Genomic DNA, 22,738 nt, shown 5'->3' on the forward strand with positions numbered 1-22,738 from the left:
ATCGGACACTGCATTCATGATTTGAGGCATTTTGTTCCAAAAATGTGGTTTGCTAAATTAGACCTGCTGGTGGCGCTATAACAGGCCAATGTGAAAAGGGTGGAATTTCTTCCTGGGCCAAGTGGGAATCTCTGTGGAAAATTTCACGGAAATCGGATGCTGCGTTCATGATTTGAGGCATTTTGTTCAAAATGAACCAATCCTGCAAACTTTGGAAGCCAATCTTAACCAATCAGGATGGAATATGGTAAATCGGACAGATCCGTGATGATCACATGACTATAGAGATACTGTCTACCGATTTGCGTGTTTTTTGGAGAAAATCTGTAGGAGTAATATCCAATAATGTGTTTTACAAAAGTCGGCCTCATGGTGTCGCTATGACAGCCTGATCTGAAAAATGTGGGGCAGAGGTTCTGCTGGGACATCCAGGGAGTGTGTGTGTGCAGTTTCACAGCGACCGGGCCAACGGTGGCGGAGATTAGCTGGTCGCAGACAAGGACGGACACACGGACACACGGACGGACGGACGGACGGGGGGTAAAACATACTCTCTCGCCATGCCTTTCAATAACAACCCCAAACATCAATGTATTACATCAAAGGTTTCACAGGAACGGTGAAAGGTATATTATTTAGTTGCTGGCTTCAGCTGGCTTCCTTTGATGACAGGCCATGGCAGTATTAATATTCTTGGAGTACATCAAAGTAATGCTACTATGGATCCTATATGTATGCCAACAGATTCCATTTCCTGTCCTTCATTCCATTTATCTTCACTGACTCTAATAGGTCCTCAACCACCATCTTAAGAGTTGAGAGGTACAGTAAATGGCCAGTGGCTTAACTTTCTTCACAAAGCTGATACTGTATGTATGGAGTAGATTTAGCTGCTTGCTAATATGCAGCATAGTTGTATTTAGACTGGTATATTCAGTTATATGGGAAAGCAGCTCCAGTGCAGCTGTGCTCTGCATTTATCCTAACTGGGATTCTCCAGCGCTCCAACGGAGCAGCTCCAGGGCATGGTTTTCAGAATAGGTTTGCTTTTCTCTGGAGACAGATTTACCTCTAAGGAGCCATGTTGACTTCTGTAACGTAAAATACTTTTGAGAGAGCTGTTTTTGAAGGAGCTCTATAAAACAAGAGAGGAACTCAGTGGAAATCAAGGAATACCCTGAATAAGGAAACCTTGTGTGTGCGTGTTTTGGGTTGAGTCTTCCAGTTAGTTATATGGTGCATATGGGGGGGCCTCATATTAGCTCTTGAAACGGGCCTCCAGATCATAAAGGCCTGTGTGTGCGTGTGCGTGTGCGTGTGCGTGAGCGTGTGCGTGTGCGTGTGGGTGTGCGTGTGCGTGTGCGTGTGTGTGTTTTCTTCTTCCTGATCCTTGAAATAATTATTCTACCCTCTGGGATTCACTGCAAGTGAAACTTGCGGAAACTGGTGGATCCTTGCAAACAAATTTCTCCATATCTTTGCAGGAGATGAAAGCGCACTTGTGCTAACTAGGCTTTATCCCTTGATCCACAGTGTTCTATGAAACACTGAAATGAAACCTTTATCTCTGTGTTCAGTGCTGTTAGCGATGCCTCAGCCAAATTATCATCACAGGCAAAGGGATTTTCAAAGATGAACCTTGTTATCCTTCATCCTTCATTTTCAAAGATGTACCTTGTTATCCTTCATCCTTCATCCTTCTGGAATGTGTCGATGCCCCCCGGTGCAGTCCAGAAGACCTGGCAGAGCCTATACCCCATAAGTTGTGGCCTGTGCCCGATAGGCCTATTGGCAGAACGACATCTGAGATTGCTACGGACTCGAAGAATCCTTCATAAATATATACACCAAACAACTCCTCATAAACACAACTAAAATGTACAAATAGGGAATGAAGGAAATAGAGGAGATGTAGTAGGGGAGCATGCATATGGACAGTTGGACATGCTTATGTGTATGCATACATGAATATACAATTTTTGTCATCTGATTTGACTAAATGGATGGACTTCACATGTGATGTGATGTGATGTGATGTGCATGCATGTGTTTATTATGTATGAGCATGCACACAATAAAGGCATAATTGCATGAGACAACAGGGTGTGAGAAAGGCGAGCTTGCTGTCCTTTGTACTAATGTATCTCTATTAAAAAGGCACTCTGATGTCCTGGTGTAAAAATGTCAAATGAAACTGAAGCATGAACATGAATATCATTTGTCATTCATCACCTCGACTGTCCAATTTTGTCATGTGTTTGGATGGCAGTGGAATGTCAGAGTGGCCATCTACTCCTCCCCATTAACAATATGTTTCGCAAACATTCCAAACCAGCTGGAAGTGTGAATCACATATGTTTATGGTGCCACTATCTTCATGTGTGACAATCAATATTAATTCTAGCTGGGCTTACATCAGGTAATCAACATGGCAAGATTGCTTTTTATATATAATGAAATTGTATTAGTTTTTTTTTGTACAGAAAAGCAAAACAACAATGGTACTCAAATATTGTAAGAATAGTAGAAATAAAAATAGCATATTAAAATCCAACCAATATCTACAACCAAAAATGTAAATACAGCCATAGTGCGCTCCTCAGTGATCAGATCCCTGCCAGGCCGGGTTGCCTACCCAGGGCTGTGTTGTGACCTGTTATTGCGCTACCATGAGGCCTATTTGAAAAATTGTAGATGGTAGATCTTCCTTGGCCTACTGGGAGTGTGCATGTAAAGGTTCACACCAATCGGACACAGCGTTCATAATTTGCTGCATTTTGTGCAAAACGGGCCCCTCACATATACTTTGAAAGGCAATTGTAGCCAATGGGAATGGAATCTGGATCATCTGACACATACATCTTGATTAAAAAAATTGCAACTCCTACAGGTTGGTCTGGAAGCCTGTTCAGTAGGAACGGAATTAGGAAGGATAGCATGTTCCTTTGCATGCATTACAACCTCCTGGTGAAACTCTGCACTGTGAGGTGAGGTGAAAATAAGCAATATCGGAGGAGGCTTATATTGGAGGAGACACGTGGTTGGCTACACCCTCCTACAGACCAACTGTGGGAGTTAGCAGTGACAGGGACTCCGTGTGAGTGGTAAATTGGGAATTGGCACGACTAAATTGGAAAAACAAACTGCTGTAATAAGGAAACTTGTTTTTCTTCTCTCATCTTGTGTCGTATAGCTTCCCCATCATCAGTGCAACCTGCCTGTCAATCTGTATACACACTCACCCTTATGCTTTCCTGTAGCCAGAGAACGCTTGCATAACTGGAGGAATGGCTGAAATAGTGGCCTTTACCTTGTTCTTTATGACACCGTACACAAGACAATTTGAAAGCCTATAGGCTTATATATAGGCCTACAATTGTCTGTCCCAAAAGGTAGGAGCCTGTGATGCTTGCCTCCTGAACGGAGTGTATCATGATTAAGGAGCAGAATTGTCGGACTGTGAGTGTGGCTCAAAATCCACCTCAAATTAGTGTCAATATTAGTGTCTTGCTTATTACATAACGTTTTGCAATGAGAATTCAGGATGCGATAAAGGATCATTTCCCCAGGCCCTGGATACTCAGACATGCATTCCCAAGAATAGCAGCCATCATCATCATCATAGTATGGCACTGTTTTGTTATATCCGTTTATCCTCTATGTATGGAATGCCAGACAGCTCATAATCCATACACACATTCTTATACATGAAACGACAAGATCAACCTATGAAACTGACACAGTAGGCCTACGTGTATCACAGTGTATGTATACAGTGTCAATCAGCCCAAAGCAGAGAGTATCTGGATATTATTATTTAGACTATCAACAGTGAATATGAATAACATGAGTATAAGTACAGTCTATCAACAATAAATATACTAATATTTTAGCGAATATAATTGAGTCTCACAACATTCATCCTTAGTGAGTCTGTGGCTGAATGTGCTCCTTGTCCCTGCTGACACCTCATAGAAGGTATGAGTGGGGTTCATCAGGAATCCAGCTAACTCTGGAACCTAGTCATCTGGTCAAAGTCAGCATAACTTTCAGCTGATACAATTACAGAAACTCATTCCCTTTGGCCTTTGGAATTATGCTACTACCCTTTGGAGCACCTCCTTGCACCTTGCTTGTACTACACATGTAAATCAAGTATGTATGGCAACAGAAAATAGGCTATGTGTATTTAAGCAACACGAGATTGAAGGCTGCTGTTGTATCAGCATGCCAGAGATTCGCTCAAAGATAACCACAGTCACACTTACAGTACAACAGCATGACAACCAGCGTGATATTGCTTTTATAAAACAGCTCTACAATTGCACCAGCTCTCTTTTGTTGTTTTTGTTTTTGTTATAAATGCAGAGGACAAATTTCATGTAGGCAGAAAAAGAAAATTATTTTATTTTAAATACCACATATTTGATGTGTCACAGGCAGCCTACAACTCAAATATTGTTGAAGGTTTGTTACAAAAACGTTCAGTCTAAAAACAAATAAATGCAGAAAGCGATGACAATATCTCTATCTCAAATTTCATCCTTTGAGATTTGTTTTTGTGAGTCAACAAAAAGGTAGTATTTTAATATGAAATACTGGTTACACTGAATAAATGTATTTTGTTAACCTGAATGACACATATCATTACAGCTTACAAATATTGATTGAATGCCTTTCCTTCAGCAATAATAATAATGACTATTATTGGTAGCAGATTTATTTTCCTTTTAGCAATTTTTAAGTCATAAAACTGTGTAAAATAACAGTATAAGATATTTTAAATATACATGCTAGCTGAATTTAAATTCCACACGAAATAAATGACCCATACATGAGTAACAGTTTCATTCACATAGGATTACATCAGCATTCAACATTTAAAACAAATCATTAATTAAATAATATAAACACTGAGCAGAAAACTTTAGTATAAAATTAATTAATGTAATGCATGTAACTGGTAAATTTCTATTGAGTGCATGTACAAAAATGCTATTTCAAGATACCTAAACAAAATAACTACATAAAATGCCCATCAAACTACTTCAATTCAAACATGTAATAAATAACAATAATACACTTTATTTGTATAGCACCTTTCATGACATGAAATGCAGCTCAAAGTGCTTTACAGAGCAAGAATACAATTACAGAAAAAGTACAACTAATTTAACAATAAAGCAAAAAAAGAAAAGCAAAAGCATAAAACATTAAAATAATAGCAAAAAGGCAGTGAATCAGGCAAAACTGTGAATAACAACACAAAGATTTAAAAATCAACTAAAAGCAAGAGTGAAGAAATAGGTCTTGAGCTGTGCTTTAAAGCTATCCACAGAGGCTGCCTGTCTTTGAGTTTATTCCACGCTGTCGAATGTACAGTCTCAATTATTCATAAAGTGTCCCAAAAGTGGAGTAGTTATTAACTAATATAATTAATAACACCTTTTATGCCTTGCATTTCATCTGGCTACTGTTTACTCCAGCAATGCATGGATCTGCATTTTATCTTTTGTAATTTTTTGATTACTTTTTACATTTTGACACTTTAGAGCTGATTAACTAAATCTAATTAATTGTTTGTTAACAAACGCGCGCGCACGCACACACACACACACACGCGCACACGCCCACGTGCACGCACACACACACACACACACACACACACACACACACACACACACACACACACACACACACACACACACACACACACACACACACACACACACACACACACACACACACACACACACACACACACCTGTGTTATTAACTAACATTAAGTGAGTCCATCATCATTGGAGTGTATGGTCCTTTCCTGACAGAAGCAGAACAGATTTTATGATATGTTTGTTTAATTAATCATTTATTTGGCTCCACGAAAGAAATTTGTTCTGCAGCTGGACTGGGACAACACCACATAAACATAAACATTTTCCTGCACACTTGTCCCTTAAAAATTCACAAGTAGCCTACTTGACATATTCATTTGTGTAGCTTGTTATTGGCACACTCGTCTTATGGAATAATGTCCAAAATATTTATAGATGTTATTGACTATAGGGTGTTGAAGATAGTTTGGCAAGTTATACGAAATAAATGAAAACAGTTTTCAGCACCTCAGACAGCGACCCCTTATTTAGCGCACCCGCGCGCAGTTGTGCAAGTCAAACCCGCATTCCACCTGGCAACAAATTGTTCCACCTCCCTTTTCCCCTTACATTTTTTATAGAAAAGTTAAACAGGAATTAGGCTACTTGTCTTTTCTAAGTCGCTCTGGATAAGAACGTGATAAATGCCTATATTGTAAATTGTAATTGTATGCATGGATAAAATAATGCATAAAACTATTAGTGCCACAGTTGAACTGAAGACATTGACCCATGGATATTTGTTACATTTCAAAGAAGAGTTTCCAGCCCGTCACCCTCACATAATGAAAACATGCACTGCAGGTCATCGGGTTTTATCTGGAGTCCGACAAGCTCTTTAAACTGATGTACACGGAGCTGACCATCGTGGCATCTTCACGCATGGACTCCTTCATACCGGACTGACCGCCACACGTCATCAGCCTCTTGTGAAGCTTCCCACTGAAGAACAGGTAGATGCAGGGATTTACACAGCTGTTCAGACTGGCCATCAGCATCAGTATGGTAAAGGTCACAGCTTAAACAAACAAGATATGGAAACAGAAAATGTATTATGCATTCATTATTGACGTCGATTTGATCATGTAGGCCTACAGGGCATATTTTCACATAGTTTTTGTTCTGAACTACACATATCAGTGGTGTAAAGTAACTAAGTAGGCTACATTTACTAAAGTAGGCCTACTGTACTTAAGTACAATTTTGTACAATTTTGAGGTATTTTGTATCTCCAATTTTCAATACTTTTACTTCACTACTATTAATTGAAAACTTAGTTACTAGTTACTATAGATTTGATTATTATTACAAAACATAACCACTTATATAATATTAACCACCCTATATACATTTCGGCCATTTGAAAATAGCCGATCTACAAGCTCACAATCTGCTATTTTCAAAAGATATACATTAGAAAATTTGTGAAATGGGACATTCTGCATAATGGGTACTTTTTGGGGGTATTTTAAGTACATTTTGATACTAATACCTTTGTACTTTTACTCAAGTAAATTTAGAATTCCGAGTATTTCTACATTGCAGTATTTTTTACTTAAAGGACGACTTCACCGATTTTCAACCTATCTTCATATAATTGGTCCTCACTAATACTCATGATAAAATGGTACCATTTTTTTCTACTTGGTCTGTGTCTCATAGGAGGGCTGTGGACAGTCCAGAAACCTGTCTACCAGTGACATCATCGTTAGGCATGATTTTTTTTTCCAACAAGATTTCACATTTTATTATTTAGATTTGTATTAACACGAGAACAATGGCTTATTTTATTGCATTGCAACTTTCCAGGAATAGAAAGCCTGCAGTTTCTATTAGCTTGGATTCCCCATTGATGATGTCACTGGTAGACGGGACTCTGAACTGTCCACAGCCCTCCTCTGAGACACAGACCGAGTAGGAAAAAATTGTACCATTTTATCATGAGTATTAGTGAGGACCAATTATATGAAGATAGGTTGAAAAGCGGTGAAGTCGTCCTTTAAGTAAAAAATGTGACTAGCCTACTTTTCCTACCATTGTCAGGTACTTACTCTCTATGGGTGCCTCAGAGTCCCAGGCGGACCACAGCTGCACAGTGAAGAAAGGAGCCCAGCAGATGATATAGGCGAGCACAATGACCACAGTCATCTTCACGGTCTTTATCCTTGCCTTGGACACCCCGGCCACGCTGCTCGCCCTCGAGCCGGACAGGGATTTATTGACCGTGTTGCTGCCACCAGCTTGATGATGCATCTTCATGTGGAAGTTGATGTGCACGGTACGGCAAATGCGCACCTGGCATACCATCACGGCTAGAGTCGGCAGGACAAATATGACCAGAGTCGTCCAGGTCACGTATGCTTTCAGCCCCCACGGCTTGATGAAGTCAGCCCAGCAGTCGTACACGCCGGGCGCGATCTCAACCCGGGAGAAGATGAACACTTGAGGCGCGCTGCCGACGAGAGACGCGCTCCAGGCGACGCACACGGGGACATTCCAGCGCGCCCTGCTGCGCCTTTGAAATGTCACCATGGGGTTGCAGATGGCCTGATGGCGATCGATGGTCATCGCTACTATCATGTAGGTCGAGGCGAACATGCCGACGACCTGGAAGTATTTCACGACGCGACAAACGATGTCCGGACCGACGAACCTGTCCGTTATGTCCCATATGAGTTGAGGACACACCTGGAAAAACGTGACCGCCAAGTCAGCGATGCACAAGTGGAAAACGAAGACGCGCATCCTGGACAGCCGTTTTCTGCCCTTCCACAGCACCAGTAACAGTCCAAAGTTTAGAATTCCTGCACTGATGAATATGAAAGACAAAAGGGCTATTTCGACTTGAGCCAAGCGCTCATCTCGCGGCGGATCAGAATATAACCCAGACTCCATAGTATCATTCATATTTACACTGAGCCAAGTCATGGTTTCACACATTTAAAAATGATACAAGCCAACATGAGTTTGAAGGATGTATTGTAGGGCTAAAGGAAACCCCAAAATCTGAAACAAGTATAGATGAATATATAACAGAAAAATATATAGCCTCTACTAGACTCAAAACTGTTTTATTTGAAACATGTTGAATTCAACATGAACGTCCATTCCCTTTTGCAACATGACTGAGAGGCCCTGCACATACTGTAGAATAAGGTTTGGGTGTGATCGTGTGGGCTTTATAACCTCTTGAGCTACACAAGGAGGAGGAGCAATCTCTGTGTTAGACAGGCAATGTACAGCAGTTGAAGTATACTTGTATCATATACAATGTAGTGCATGGACAAGACAGTATAAGAAAAATAATAATATTTATAGCCTCAAGTAATTAAGCTTTACTTTTGAACATAACATAGAAAAATCCAAATTATAAACCGGATTCAATCAGTCTTTTTACTTTTGCTACAAATCATAACATCTCGAAAAATCAAACTTATAAGCCAAATACAGTCTTTCTATAACCTAAAGAATGCAATACAGCTTGTTTTCCTAGACTAGCAGTGACTGGTAGCAATACTGAAATCTATATAAATTAAGTTTTAGTGATTACAATTCTTTAATAAACAAAATGTTGGCTTTCAACTCCAGACTGCCAATCCTCACAGGCAGCAATAAACAAACGGCAGAGCTCTGTGAAAGCACAGATGCTACCATCAGTGGTTTCTGTCCATTCCAAATGTTCCCTCATATGGTGGTACCATAATACAGTACCAACAACACAATATGATTGTGTAATAACTCTTTAAATTTGCATTGGGAGGTAACTGAAATTACCCACGGCTAATTTAGGAAAAAAGTCAAACGAACTCTCAAAGGGATACATATGCTTGAATTCTGTTCTCAACAATATATTCAGTCTGGCCAATCGGCAACTGTGGGAGGTTGCTGTCATGGAAGAGACATCACCGGGGGAATTCTAAACGTTAACTCCATGACACGAAGCAACTGTTTCAATGCAACAGTATGCAAGCAGACTGTTAATGTCATACAGATACATCATGTTATTAAAAAAAAAGAAAAAAATGCTTCTGCAGCACAAATTGTTTCGGAGTGTTCAGTTCTTGACGTGACTGAGCAGCTCTTCTTTCTCCATCTGGTAGTGACTTGTCTTCCATACGTCACGGAGCTCCATCAGGGTGGTGCCTATCTCTTTGCCTGAAGTGATGCCCATCTTCCTCAGATCATGGCCGTTAACAGGGAAGCGTGGGACAGACCATCTGCAGAGCTCCGCCAGCAGCTTGTCCTCTCCTTGATACTTGAGCAGCTCGCACACTTTACTCTGGGAGTCCAATTCCCGACTCTGTTAAAGAAAATATGGTGGAAATGTAATTCCTTCTGTTCAACTGTTGGATACATTTTGTTGTGTGTACTTGATATACATAATGACAATCAAATCTAATTTAATTGTACAATCAATGGGTTTATAAACAGGCACAGGCCTACTAGTGAAAGATGCAAGTTGGGAATGCATGTCCCACCTATCGGACAACCGATCGACCAAACATGGAGATACTGAATCCCTGATGTCGTCCAAAAATTACTGACATCGTGTTGATGATGTACATGGGTAGGCCTGTGACAATTATTACATAATCGCCTAATCACAATATATTTTTTTCATAATCCTCATAATCACTTCCATGTTGAACATTTAAAATTGTAAAAGTTGTTACATTATGCAAGTTATTTGACATATCTGCCCTGTGCACCTTATGTTTGCGAAGCCTTTGAAAACCAAACAACAGAAATACAATTTTTATTCATAATCTTTACGACAGAAACGCAATTAAATTCATCGCAATTATTTGAGTGACAATTAATCGGCAAGTAAAATGTCATAATCGTGACAGCCCATCTGTCTGTGAGACAGACGGATCCGCAGACAGACAGATGCATACATTTTATGCATCGCTCTGTAAAAGATTGGAGTTCTATCGTGCACACTACCACTTTATGGTGCAGCGACGCAAACAACGCAAAGTTTAGCTAATCCGTGACGCCAATGGGTTGGGTAAGCCAATCAGGGAAGCCAATGCATACAACCCCCAACAGACAGAGATTCGGGGGGGGGGGGGGGGGTCCTTCACAGACCAGCGGACAGACAGATAAAGACATCCTGTTTTTTTTGTTTTTTTCGACAACTGCCAGTCCGACCGCATTCCTACTTGGCACTGTACACCCGCCGGGACGGTTCATGTGTGACACGCCAAGTTTGAAGTCAATCGGTGGGACGATGCCCAAGTTATGCCCGGGACAGGCCTACACACAGACACAGGTGTTGTGTAGTTATATAGATAATATTAGATGCTGATAATCCTGCAAATTCCATTGTTGTGGCTAGAATCCTAGAACAATAAATCTCTCCTCTCATTTGTTAGTACACCACACACAACACTGATTACTATAGTGAGCATGTTGAGTGGGAATGCTCAAACTTACATCTATGATGAAGTCAGTGAAGGGTTTGAGGCTGTCTGGGTAATCCTGACTTTTGTGAAGATCTCGCCTGTGTTTTATGAGGAAGAGAGCCAGAGTTTTCTCCTCCCTGGACACCTTCAGTCGCAGGTCCATCTTCTCTGCCTCCTCAGGGAAGCGGATAAGGGCGGCCAGGAGTGTCATGGGTTTAGGAGAGTGGTCCTTGGCACGCTGCCACACTCGTTTCATCTCTTCAACAGCCCCATCTTGAGGTAGACCTGAGTGAGGACATATTGAATGAACAGAGGTGAGAATGACTTCAAAACAAAACAACTTGTGATAAATGGCTCTGAAAAATGGAAATGTACAAAACAATTTTTAAATGACTACAAGTGTCATGTCAAAATCATGGATATACATATATATGTATACATCACTGTATACATTTTCCGGTAGCTTTCAGCCATTGAATGGCATAAAGGAATCTATCGGTCCATCTGTTGCTGTGGATTCTTCAGTACAAATTTATCGTGCCTATTGCCTAATAAAGATTTTGGACAAAACACCTATAGTAGGATAAACTTTGTACACTGCACTACCACAAAGAATCACATCCATTTGGTCACTCACCGATGTACTGGGCCAATCCCAGATCATACATGAGCTCCACAAGATGAGCTGCGTGGCTCCCAACCACCATTTTCTTGAGTTCTACCCAAATACGCTCGCCTGCTATCCCTGCCAGGCCACGGGCATTCTCCCTGATGGCCTCCAGGGTCACAGGATCATGGTCACCTGGCTCCAAGGCCACTCTGCCATAGAACCTAGGGTAAAATCATTGAAAGACATGCAGGACAACCAAGATGAGGATGGGTGAACAAAGAAACAATTATTTCCGCATTCCAGGAGTTTGAATTCACATAATCTCATTGGCTAACCACACCAAACCCATACCTAAAAGTATCGGTTTCTAACCTGACACCTAACTACAACTAGTTTTGAACCTATACTTAACTATCTCTAACATTACACAACCTTCTTTTTTTAAATTCAGGGTAGCCAATGTAGTCGTTATCGTTATTAGTCGTTATTTAGTCGTTAGCCTATTTTACAAAAAATGACAATCATGAATGCATCGCCTGCTCGATAGTACTTGAGGTACTTGAGGTACCACTGCGCAACCTGAGAGCTTAACCACAACCATTTCAACGTTATATACACGAATTTATCTCGGCTATGTCTGTTTACCGTAATGTTATGATACTGCCAGTTAAGACGCCACTACCTTTTAGTAATCAAATAGCATTTCTTTTAAGTGACTAAACCTTCCCAAATGAAACTATTATGTCCAATCCAAGAAGAGTAAATGCTCTTTACTGTACGACATGAATTGTAGTTCCACCTTAAATTCTTAATAAGGCTAATTTAAAAGAGAATCGATCTCTTGGACCAGTAACAAGATGTCAGTACCTGAAATACCGCAGTATTCTCAAGTAGTCCTCTTGGATCCTTTGCTCAGCGCTGCCAACAAACCGAACTTTATGTTTCTGTAGGTCTTCATATCCATTGAAATAATCATATACGGTTCCATCTAGCCCTGTAAGACAAAATACCACAAAACATGGTGTTGCATTTTAGCATACATGATAAAGCAAGGAAATGTCTCTAGGATGTACACAAATACACTGGCTGGCTGAAGAAAAGTTTAACAGTAATAAGTAATCATTGTTTGTCAGTGGTCATTTTGAGAGACAACAAATCTACTGGAATACCTAAGAACATTGAGTTGATGGTGAGATCTCTCCGCTCAGCATCTTTCTCCCAGTCAGTGGTGAATTCTACCTCGGCATGTCTTCCATCTGTCGTAACATCCACTCGCAACGTGGTCACTTCAAAGTTCTCATCGTGTAGCTAGAAATGATATTTAACGTCATTTGAAATACTAAAGCAAATGCATTAATACATTCATATTGTCAGCATTCTCAAACAAAACTAACAGAAATGATACAAATTACCGACACTCTACCCAACCTGCACGGTACAGGTTATTTAGAATGCAACGTTTTGGTCACAGACAACCTTCCTCAGGCATGTCTCTCAGGCATGCCTGATGTTCAGTGTTTAATTTGCCTCTAAGCACCAGTCAGGAACTTTGGCATTTGTGTGCAAGATAATATTATATCGTATGCAATGAAACACAGTGTGAGTAATGTGTTCATTATGTTATAGCCACTCTGTTTGTTGGGAGCCACCAACCCTCTCAAACTGACCACTTTTAGCTGTGCCAATATTTGGAAATTCTGGATATAACATTTCAGCTTTAGACTTTTTCAGTGGAAAGGCCAATGTCACTCACTACCACTGATATTCTAAAAGTAAACACAGGCAGCATGTCCAACAGGCAGGGGCTGTGAGCCACTCTGCTACAGTAAACATGCTCAACAGACCGATGGCACTCATAAGCTCAATTCATACCAAGTCTCACACCGAGAATAGCCAACCTGCAAGCTCACAACGTGGCACGGATGCGACACGTTGTGAGCTTGTAAGTCTGTGGCTGTCCTCGGCATGCGACACCATCGCGCGACAGAGCATAAATTGGGCCTTACCCTAGCCGTAATGGTCCCATGCTCCTCTCCCTTGTTGTTGATCATCCTGATCCCTGCAGCCTGGAACATGGTCTTCATCTGCTGTGGGGTGGCCGTGGTGGCAAAGTCCACATCCTCTGGACGCTTCCCAGACAGGAGATCCCGTACAGCACCCCCTGCTATCCTCAGCTCATACTGGTGCTTCTCAAACAGTTCTACCAAGAAGATCACACAGACATGATATCACACTGTAAGACACACCACCTTATAATGTTGCTAACAGCTATTTTAGGCAATTTAACTCACCTGCGATGCCACTCAGACCATCTGTGAACAAGGATTGAAACTGACTGGTTTTCAGCTGCATGATAGAGAGACTTCTGCAACTCCAAACCAAGCTTGATCTGCTGTTTACCAGAGGTTTCAATAATCTTCTCCACATCTGTGGGGGGGGGGAATAAATTACAATATAAGGTCAATTAAATACGTGCTTATGTGTGTTTCTGTGCGCTAACGTATTGGTTCTCAAAGTGGGGTCCTTGGGGAGTGGGTTCCAGGGGGTCCCCAGCAATAGTAGTTAATATAGAGTCTCAATCATTTTAACTTATTTTATACTTTAGCTATTCAAAAATAGCTGATATACAAGCTCACAGCGCGTCACTTCGTGCTGTGCTATGAGCTTGTAGATCTGCTATTTTTGTGAAAATTGTGCAAATCTTTGAATACACATTTTTTGGTAGCCAACATTTTTTACCCAAATTTTTGCACCTGAGGTCCCTAGAACAAAATATGTTTAGATGGGGGTGCGTAGTTAAATACATATAATTTTGGGGGTCCTTGACATGAAAAGGTTTGAGAACCACTGCGTTAACGTTCAGCTGTCCTTGCCTCAGGCAGCCCTCATGGACCTAGCTCCATAAAGAACCTCTCACTCCGCTATACAGCTCCGAGATGAGGTTCTATGTCGTTACCTTCCAGAATCGGGTATACGTCCGCCAAGGCTCCGCTGTTTACCCTTTTGTATACGTCGTATCCCAAAACTAATGGTAGATTCCAAGCCGCACGGATGTTTAAAGTTTGGAACGGAATGGAAATTTTTAGGAACGGAGCGAAACTACCCATTTAAATCGCTTATTTAGTCAGCCTGTGGCCATGTTTCCCATTCAACCCGGAAAACCCCCCTACGTCCGCTGCCAGTACTGCTCCCGGTTTGGCTACAATGGGAAACATGGCCACAGGCTGACTAAATAAGCGATTTAAATGGGTAGTTTCGCTCCGTTCCTAAAATTTTCCATTCCGTTCCAAACTTTAAACATCCGGGCGGCTTGGAATCTACCATTAGTTTTGGGATACGACGTATACAAAAGGGTAAACAGCGGAGCCTTGGCGGACGTATACCCGATTCTGGAAGGTAACGACATAGAACCTCATCTCGGAGCTGTATAGCGGAGTGAGAGGTTCTTTATGGAGCTATCATGGACCAGGCTGTCACAGCCTGGTCCATGAGGGCTGCTTGAGGCAAGGACAGCTGAACGTTATGTTAACGCACAGAAACACACACAGTGTCACCTGTCACATACAGTATTGCTGACCCTCGCCAGGTCCGGGGCCAGTAAGCAAGTCGATGAGCATCGCTTGCAAAACACATGGTTTCAACTTACTCTTCCATAACAACTGTAGTGGTAGAGACTGTTACTAACCTGTAACCGAATGTGAAGAGTTTATAATGCTATGAAAAGCAACCATCACTCCATGATAATATCCTTCTGTGATCCGCTAACATGCATGTAGTGCAGGAAGTGTTTTCATCACGTGACGTGTGTTCGCTGACCAATAGCATAACGTGTCGGTGTCGTCATAAGAAGGCGGGACGCCAGCAGTCATGCACTGACATAGCCCTGATACATGACTGTCATATATTATATGACAGTCATGGATGAACTTCAGCCTAGTGTTTGCGCTTTCTCCCTTTTTAGCCCGTACATCACATAAACGTTAACATTTCAAATATAAAGAGCTTACCCTCTATGGCCACAAATGTTACAATTATGTACGACCCCTCAAAAGTACCCGTATATTCCGTATTGTTCAATAAAAAGCATTTGAATCCGATCGGTGGCCATTTTCTCATAGAGTTATAATGTAACAGAATGCAATACACCTCCCAACCGATAGGATCACGTGGTTGAAAGCATACGGAGAAATGACCACCAAATTGGATTAAAATGCTTTTTATTGAACAATACGAAATAAACGGGTACTTTTGAGGGGCCGTACATAATTGTAACATACGTGGCCATGGGGTTTGCACTTCATATTTGAAATATGAACGTTTATGTAGATCTACGGGGCAAAAATAAAGAAAGTGCAAACACTATTTTGAAGATCATCCATGTCATGACAGATGACCGTCTTGGCTACGCTCCTGTCATCGCGAGAGTGTTTAAATCGATGAGTGATCTTCCGCCTTTGCGTTGCTGCTGGCTGCTGCCATTCAGTTAATAATAAAACAGTAGTATATTATAACAATAGTATTTACTATAAATAATAATAATAATAATATTCACTGAAGACAAATGGCCAAAGAAGTAGAACTCACAGCTCTCAGGACATGGGAGGATTTCTTCCCCGGTGCGGATAGGTTCGCCAAACCTGATGTGAAAGACTTGGGGAAATGGAACAACAGAGTTGTCAACAACCTGCTGTACTATCAGACTAACTATTTATTAATGGCCATCGTTGTGTTCCTTATAGTTGGGTAAGTGTGACAAACTGTGTTGCATGCGCATGATGCGCTTGTTGCTTAGTAAGTACTGTATGATCATTTGTAACTTCTCACTGCGTGCCATAGCTCTGGTCCATAGCGTTAGAGGGAGTGCTCCTCTATGTTACTCGACTGTAGTAAACGTAAAAATATACACTTTCGCTACTCACCAAAACAAAGACGGGTTAAGATGCTGAAAGCCTACTTTCTTAGTGCGAACACTTGGTGAAAATATTTTTTTTTGCGAGAAAGGAAAATATTTCACCGGATGGAAAAATGTTTTAGTTACTCCACTGCGCCCCCTACGGGTCTGGTCAATGGATTTTTTTCTATTGACAAGATCTGTAGGGGGCGCAGTGGATTAACTCATTATTTTTTCCATCCGGTGAAATATTTTCTTTTTTGGACAAAAAGTGTATTTTAGACGTGAGGTGGGGGACTCCGAGTGTTCCCATTAAGGAAAGAAGGCTTTCAACATCTTAAAACCGTCTTTGTTTTGGTGAGTAGCGAAAGTGTATTTTTTATTTTCACTACAGACGAGCCTAACGCGCAGCCTGCTTTTCCGGGTGTGCCCCGGGCAACGGCTCGAAAGTAACATAGCGTTAAGGAAAACTCCTTCTAACGCTATGGACCGTCACCAAACAGAGATATGCGTGCCATATGTCACGGTATTTGATCTTTTCTGTTGTTGTCATAGTGTATATACACTCTAAGCATTAACCTATACTTGAATGTAGGTAGGCCTACTACACCACATTCGTGTATTTACTAGTATAATGCTTATAAACGTAGTTTGGCTTTTTAAAAGCTCGTCATGATGAAGCTGTGCAGTGATGGAAGAAGTACTCACATTTTTACTTTTACTTTTTTTTAAGTAAAAGTATTTTACTTATACCCTATTGTAGAAATAGTCTGTTACAAGTACAAGACTGGTATTCAGAATTTACTTGAGTAAAAGTACAAAAGTATTGGCATACAAATTTACTTAAAGTACCAAAAGTAAAAGTACTCATTATGCTGAAATCTTCCCTTTCATGTTTTCAAAATGTATAAACTCACTTGAAAATAGATAGATTGATTGATTGATTGATTGAATACTTTATTTAAAGGTTTGCAGAAAAAAAGCACATGAAATTACTGTTCAAATACAAGGTTAACTAAATAGGATTAAAACACCCAAAGGCTTGTTTCAATTGGGGCCCTTTGAAAAACAGAGTGGCCATTGTGGGGATCGAACCCACGACCTTGGCGTTATTAGCACCACGCTCTAACCAACTGAGCTAAACGGCCGATACAAGGTTACAAAGCGTCATGAACTTGTAGATCGGCTATTTTCAAATGGCCGAAATATATACAGGGCTGAAGTAGTTCATGTATGTTGTGTAATCAAAATCTACAAAGTAACTAGTAACTAAAGTGCTCAAATAATTGTAGTCGAGTAACAGTACAATATTTGCCTTTGTTTTGGCAATATTTGGCTTTTTAAAAGCTTATCATGATGAAGCTGTGACAATGATATTGGTATTGATAACTGCATTCTAGGCCAATGAGGGTATAGTGAGGGAACAACAATATCTGGCCTATAATGTAGGCCTATGTCATGATTTGTATATGGATTAGTTGGCAAATTAACTGCCTTCTCGTTTTTCACTTGAACACCTTTGGCGAGCAACCGTGGTACGACGAAGTATAAATGAGGCTTTAGGCTAGAACCTTGGAAACCATGATCTAGATTTCTAATAATAGTGCCATTCTGGCCATTTGGCCGTGATGACATAGTGTTGGTATGAAAAGGCCTCATAAGCTCTGTCTCCAGTCAGCTGTTAATAGTGTAGTACAGTGGTTCTCAAACGTTTTCATGTCAAGCCAATTGAATATATATATATATATATATATATATAGTGTAGGCCTTCCTGAAGATATTTTGTGCCAGGGACCCCCATACAAGATTTGTATAGAGTTAATTTAGTTAAACCGATTTTTATGGTACTAAAACATTTAGCTGCGGAACCCCTGGAATCCGCTCAAGGACCCCTGGGGGTCCCCGGACCTCACTTTGAGAACCACTACTGTAGTAGTAGACCTGTGAGATTACAGCTGTTCACTGTTCCACAACTAAGGGGAAAGGACAGAAGGATATCTCATCCAAGGATTCAATACTCAATAAGTCAATAGTGACTTAAATGTGGTTTTAGACTTTAACCATGGTCAAAAAGCATATGATGGCTTATTTTGTGGGCTCAGTTTTTTCTCTCATGAAGACACTGTTATTTTATAATGTAAACACTAAACACTGTTAAAGAATAGACATCATTAAAGGCTCTGACCTGTGAAAAAAAGTCTAAGCCTATAATGATAATGTGTAGTATCACACACACACACACGCACGCACGCACGCGCGCGCGCACACACACACACACACACACACACACACACACACACACACACACACACACACACACACACACACACAATTTCATAATAATCATGTCCACATACAGCAATATTCTCCCAATATCAACACAGGCTGGGAAAATTGTTTATTCCAAAGTTGGATGAAAATTACCCTATGACTTACTGTACATGATATTAGTTTGGACATGTGGAATGGTGTTAATCTAAGAGACAGACAGTGACTCATTGGGTAATCATAGTCGTCTGATTGCGGTTGTGTTTTTGCACAAACAACTTTTAACCACTAGGGGATGCCAGTGACCACAGGGTAAAAAGATTCTGTCTAAAAAAGAAGCATTAAGCACTGCCTTTATCTTGTGTCATCCATCCTGTTGCCCTGCAGGTTCCTGAACCCTTTGGGGATGTTCATGGGAATAGCCGTGGTGACAGGGGTCTTCGTGGGTTCAGTGTGGACCGGGGAGAATAAAGCCATGATCAAGAGCTTTAAGAAGCAGAACCCCGCAGCGTTCGTCTTTGCAGTGATGATAGCCAGCTATATGCTGATGTCTCTGCTAGGAGGTGTTATGGTCTTCATGTCAGGAATCACTTTCCCCCTGGCTAGTAAGTTACATTGAAATATTAAAAGTTTACATTTGTGCCAGCAGAAGAAAACTAGAAAAGAAGAAGAAAAAAAAAGAGATATGCAACATTGGGGGGAAAATGACACCTAATTTTAGAATGTAATTGCGGGAGTGAATGTTGGCATGTTATTTTAGTTATTAGATCACTTAAAACTGTTACATTGCAATTTGAATGTCATCTTTATGATAATTATGTTCTAGTTTAGTTTTAAAGCTTTACACAATACATTTACACTTATACAGGCACTCTTGTACCTTCAGATTGCCAGAAAAATATGCAAAACAACAGTTAACATATGCTTCCTCATCTGTTTTTTGCATTTCAGTCATATTTGCTCATGCTTCATTTCGCCTTCGTAACATGAAGAATAAACTGGAGAACAAGATAGAGGGGGCGGGGCTGAAGAGGTCACCGATGGGCATCTTGCTGGAAGCTCTGGGACAGCAGGAAGAGAACTTCCAAAAAATCCAGAATTTACTGGAGGCAAAACTTAAGGAAGGATTGTGAATCACAAAGCCTTGTTTATACTTGGTTGCTTATTTGGGTTGTTGCGGCACACAACCAAATATAAATGAAGCATAACAAACATACATGTACACACAATCCTGTTTTTGCCATAGGTCTTTGCCTCCATTTTGTTTTATTTGTTTGTTTTTAGGATAAAAAACAGAATTAACTTGAATTGTGTCCATACATGATTGTAGTTTCATCTCAACCTGTTTAATATGAAACCTCTTAAAGCATATTATACATGCAAGTGTGTTCATGTGTGTGTCTTTGGCGAGGAGAAGCTGACAGCATTGTTGTGCAAAGGGTTTTCACATTACCTCAGGATGTTTGGCACTCCACCCAGAACTTGTTGGGGCACTTCTCTCAAGAACAGCAGTGACGAGGGCATCCCAATAGTGCCTCTCATCTTTGCTGTGCAGTTTCACTGTTACTATGCAGCAAGGAAACCATTCAAAAAAAGTGACTAAACTACTGAAAACATTTGTTTGGTGTACCTTCTGTAATGTTTGTATTAAAAATATGAAGTGCAGTCTTGACTCAAGGGATTCAGGTCACTTCATTTAATCTACCGTAATTGAATTGAATCTAACGTCCTTCCAGCTAAGCAGTATTGGGCTTTCTTTAAAATCTTTTTTTTATTTATGCACACTGCTAATGTAATGTGAAAATGGTGGTTTCTTTCTCTTTTCTTTTTTTTTAAAGAGGATAACTGTGCTGAAAAAGAGTTTTAATGGAAAATCATGCAATTGTCATGCAAAAGTGTTTAGTCTGTATGCAATCAGTCTCAGAAATTGCTTTCAGTGTTGCCAGTATACGCTGAAGTCGTGAAACCAATCAGAACCATGCTGTTTGCAACAAAGATGAAAAGTGCACACTCAACACACAGCACTGCCAAGATACTCCAGGGACTGGCCTGTTTTTCAAGTCTACCCATTTGGATAATATGTTTCTCCTCATAAAATGTAACGGTTAACTACATAAATGAGTAGAAAACCAAATGCAAATAAAAGGAACCACACAAAATGAGCGTATTTTGTGTCGATCTGAGTTTGACATAGATGTATGATTTTTTTGTCCTTTCTGGGTCAGATCAAATGGTCATTGCGCAAATGTTAAACTGAAGACTTCAAAGGCATGTGAGGTCTTAACCAGTGTCGATGAATGAAGACTTCAAAGGGGCTTGAGGTCTTAACCTGTGTCTATCAGTATTCATCCTGCACCTGAGTGTTTTATCTTGACAGTGCCCCCACCCCTGGGTGATGGATTGACTAACTTTGCTCTCCTCTCCACTTTGTCCCAACGCTAATCAGTAGGCTGCATTAGATTAGGGGTTCAAAAAAATAGTGGAAAAAAATTGTGAAAAAATCTCACAGTGCACTGTGAGCTTGTATATCTGCTACTTTCTGCGATTTCTGCAATTCTTTTGAAAAATGTTTGACATTTTTATTTCAGATTTTCTGTTTTTATTTTCTGAAAAATTTGGGGAAAAAAAAAAAAAAAAAAAAAACAGGGTCCCGAACCACTGTTTGGGAACCACTGCATTAGATTACAGTGTGTGGGGAGCACGGTGATAGACTGGGTTCATCTGCAGTCGCTCTCCCCCGTACCCGAGTTAAGCCACTGTCAGCTACTTTTTGCCTTTCATATTGGATTCCATTTGAAATTGCACATAAATTGAGTGCATCTGGAGTATTCTATTGACACGGTTATTCACATCTAGGTGGTGGCAGATAGGAGAGAGGAAAAACATGCATTGAAGAATCTTCTTGAAAGATGTGCCATTGTTGTATAAAAGGTGTATTTAAGGGATTCTTAAATGGTAGGCTTTTGAAATAGAGATTAATTGAATTCCCAGTGGCAATGTTCTTTTTTCAGAAATCGAAGTTTATTATTTTGGAATTAAGCCTTAAGTACACTGGATGCATGAGAGAGAAAGCGAGGTCATCACCTGATGACCTTGACATATTCAGGTGTAAGTGCTCTCTCGGTGACACTGGTGTGGAGTTGCAGGGCTTTTCTCTCTGTGCTGCAGAGTCAAGTCTGTGAGGGGTACAGTGTATGCCCTTGTTCTTCCTCCCTCTCTCTCTGCAGCTGTTGTGTTGTTGGCAGGATCCTCACAAAACATGTGTGCGTCTGCTGGGGTGCAGCACAGCCAACAGTCATGTGCCTGTGGTGCATTCTCCTGAACAGATGTGGGATCCTGGCAAGGACAGATTTTTTTACTGCACCATGTTCAAAAACAGCACTTATCTTCTGGTGCTGTTTTTGCGAGAGTATAATATGCAGTGGTGGACAGTAATGAGATACGTTCACTTGAGTACTGTTCTTAAGTAGATTTCTTTTGTATCTGTACATTCTGAATTAACCGTTTAAGCCTTATTTAAAATAATAGTAAAAATAGCCCATCTACACGCTCACAATGGGTCGCTATGTGATGCATTTTGAGCTTGTAGATAGTCTATTTTCATTTTTTAATACTTAAGTATTTTCAAAAGCAAGTACTACAGTACTTTAACTCAAATACAAATTTGACAGAGCAACTTTGACTTGTAGTAGAGTAACTTTGACTTTGGTACTAGGTTTGAGTACATACAGTACTATCAGTCCACCACTGATAGTATGTAATGTTAAAACCACTGCTATTCCATACTGTACAATGAACACAAAACCATGTTCTTTTGCGTAAGCTGTTCAGTAAGAACACTGTGCTCTCCTCGCCATGATATATGTTAGCTTTTGAATAATAACATCTGTCTCCTGTTTCCATTGTC

The 22,738-nt window shown here is 40.5% G+C and overlaps 3 protein-coding genes across 3 annotated transcripts; 1 reads left to right on the forward strand and 2 right to left on the reverse strand.

Moving 5' to 3' along the window:
• Positions 1-6,469: 6,469 nt before the first annotated feature.
• avpr2b.1 (arginine vasopressin receptor 2b, tandem duplicate, 1) lies at positions 6,470-8,549 on the reverse strand (the record flags this gene model as incomplete). Its single annotated transcript, XM_080423460.1, has 2 exons — positions 6,470-6,672; positions 7,706-8,549. The coding sequence occupies 2 exons, from the start codon at positions 8,547-8,549 to the stop codon at positions 6,470-6,472; spliced, it is 1,047 nt and encodes a 348-aa protein (XP_080279586.1).
• Positions 8,550-8,553: 4 nt separating this feature from the next.
• Positions 8,554-15,470, reverse strand: trnt1 (tRNA nucleotidyl transferase, CCA-adding, 1). Its single transcript, XM_080424504.1, has 8 exons — positions 15,358-15,470; positions 13,964-14,099; positions 13,679-13,872; positions 12,842-12,980; positions 12,540-12,666; positions 11,700-11,893; positions 11,094-11,347; positions 8,554-9,954 (listed from the first exon to the last, which is right to left on the reverse strand). The coding sequence occupies exons 2-8, from the start codon at positions 14,097-14,099 to the stop codon at positions 9,709-9,711; spliced, it is 1,290 nt and encodes a 429-aa protein (XP_080280630.1). The 5' UTR covers positions 15,358-15,470; the 3' UTR covers positions 8,554-9,708.
• A 647-nt stretch (positions 15,471-16,117) lies between these two features.
• arl6ip5a (ADP-ribosylation factor-like 6 interacting protein 5a) lies at positions 16,118-21,014 on the forward strand. The gene is made up of 3 exons (XM_080424516.1): positions 16,118-16,415; positions 19,219-19,436; positions 19,783-21,014. The coding sequence occupies exons 1-3, from the start codon at positions 16,234-16,236 to the stop codon at positions 19,962-19,964; spliced, it is 582 nt and encodes a 193-aa protein (XP_080280642.1). The 5' UTR covers positions 16,118-16,233; the 3' UTR covers positions 19,965-21,014.
• The last annotated feature ends 1,724 nt before the right edge of the window (positions 21,015-22,738 follow it).

This window comes from Gymnoscopelus braueri, assembly GCF_963280865.1.
Source record: "Gymnoscopelus braueri genome assembly, chromosome: 3".
NCBI classification, from domain to species: Eukaryota; Metazoa; Chordata; class Actinopteri; order Myctophiformes; family Myctophidae; genus Gymnoscopelus; species Gymnoscopelus braueri.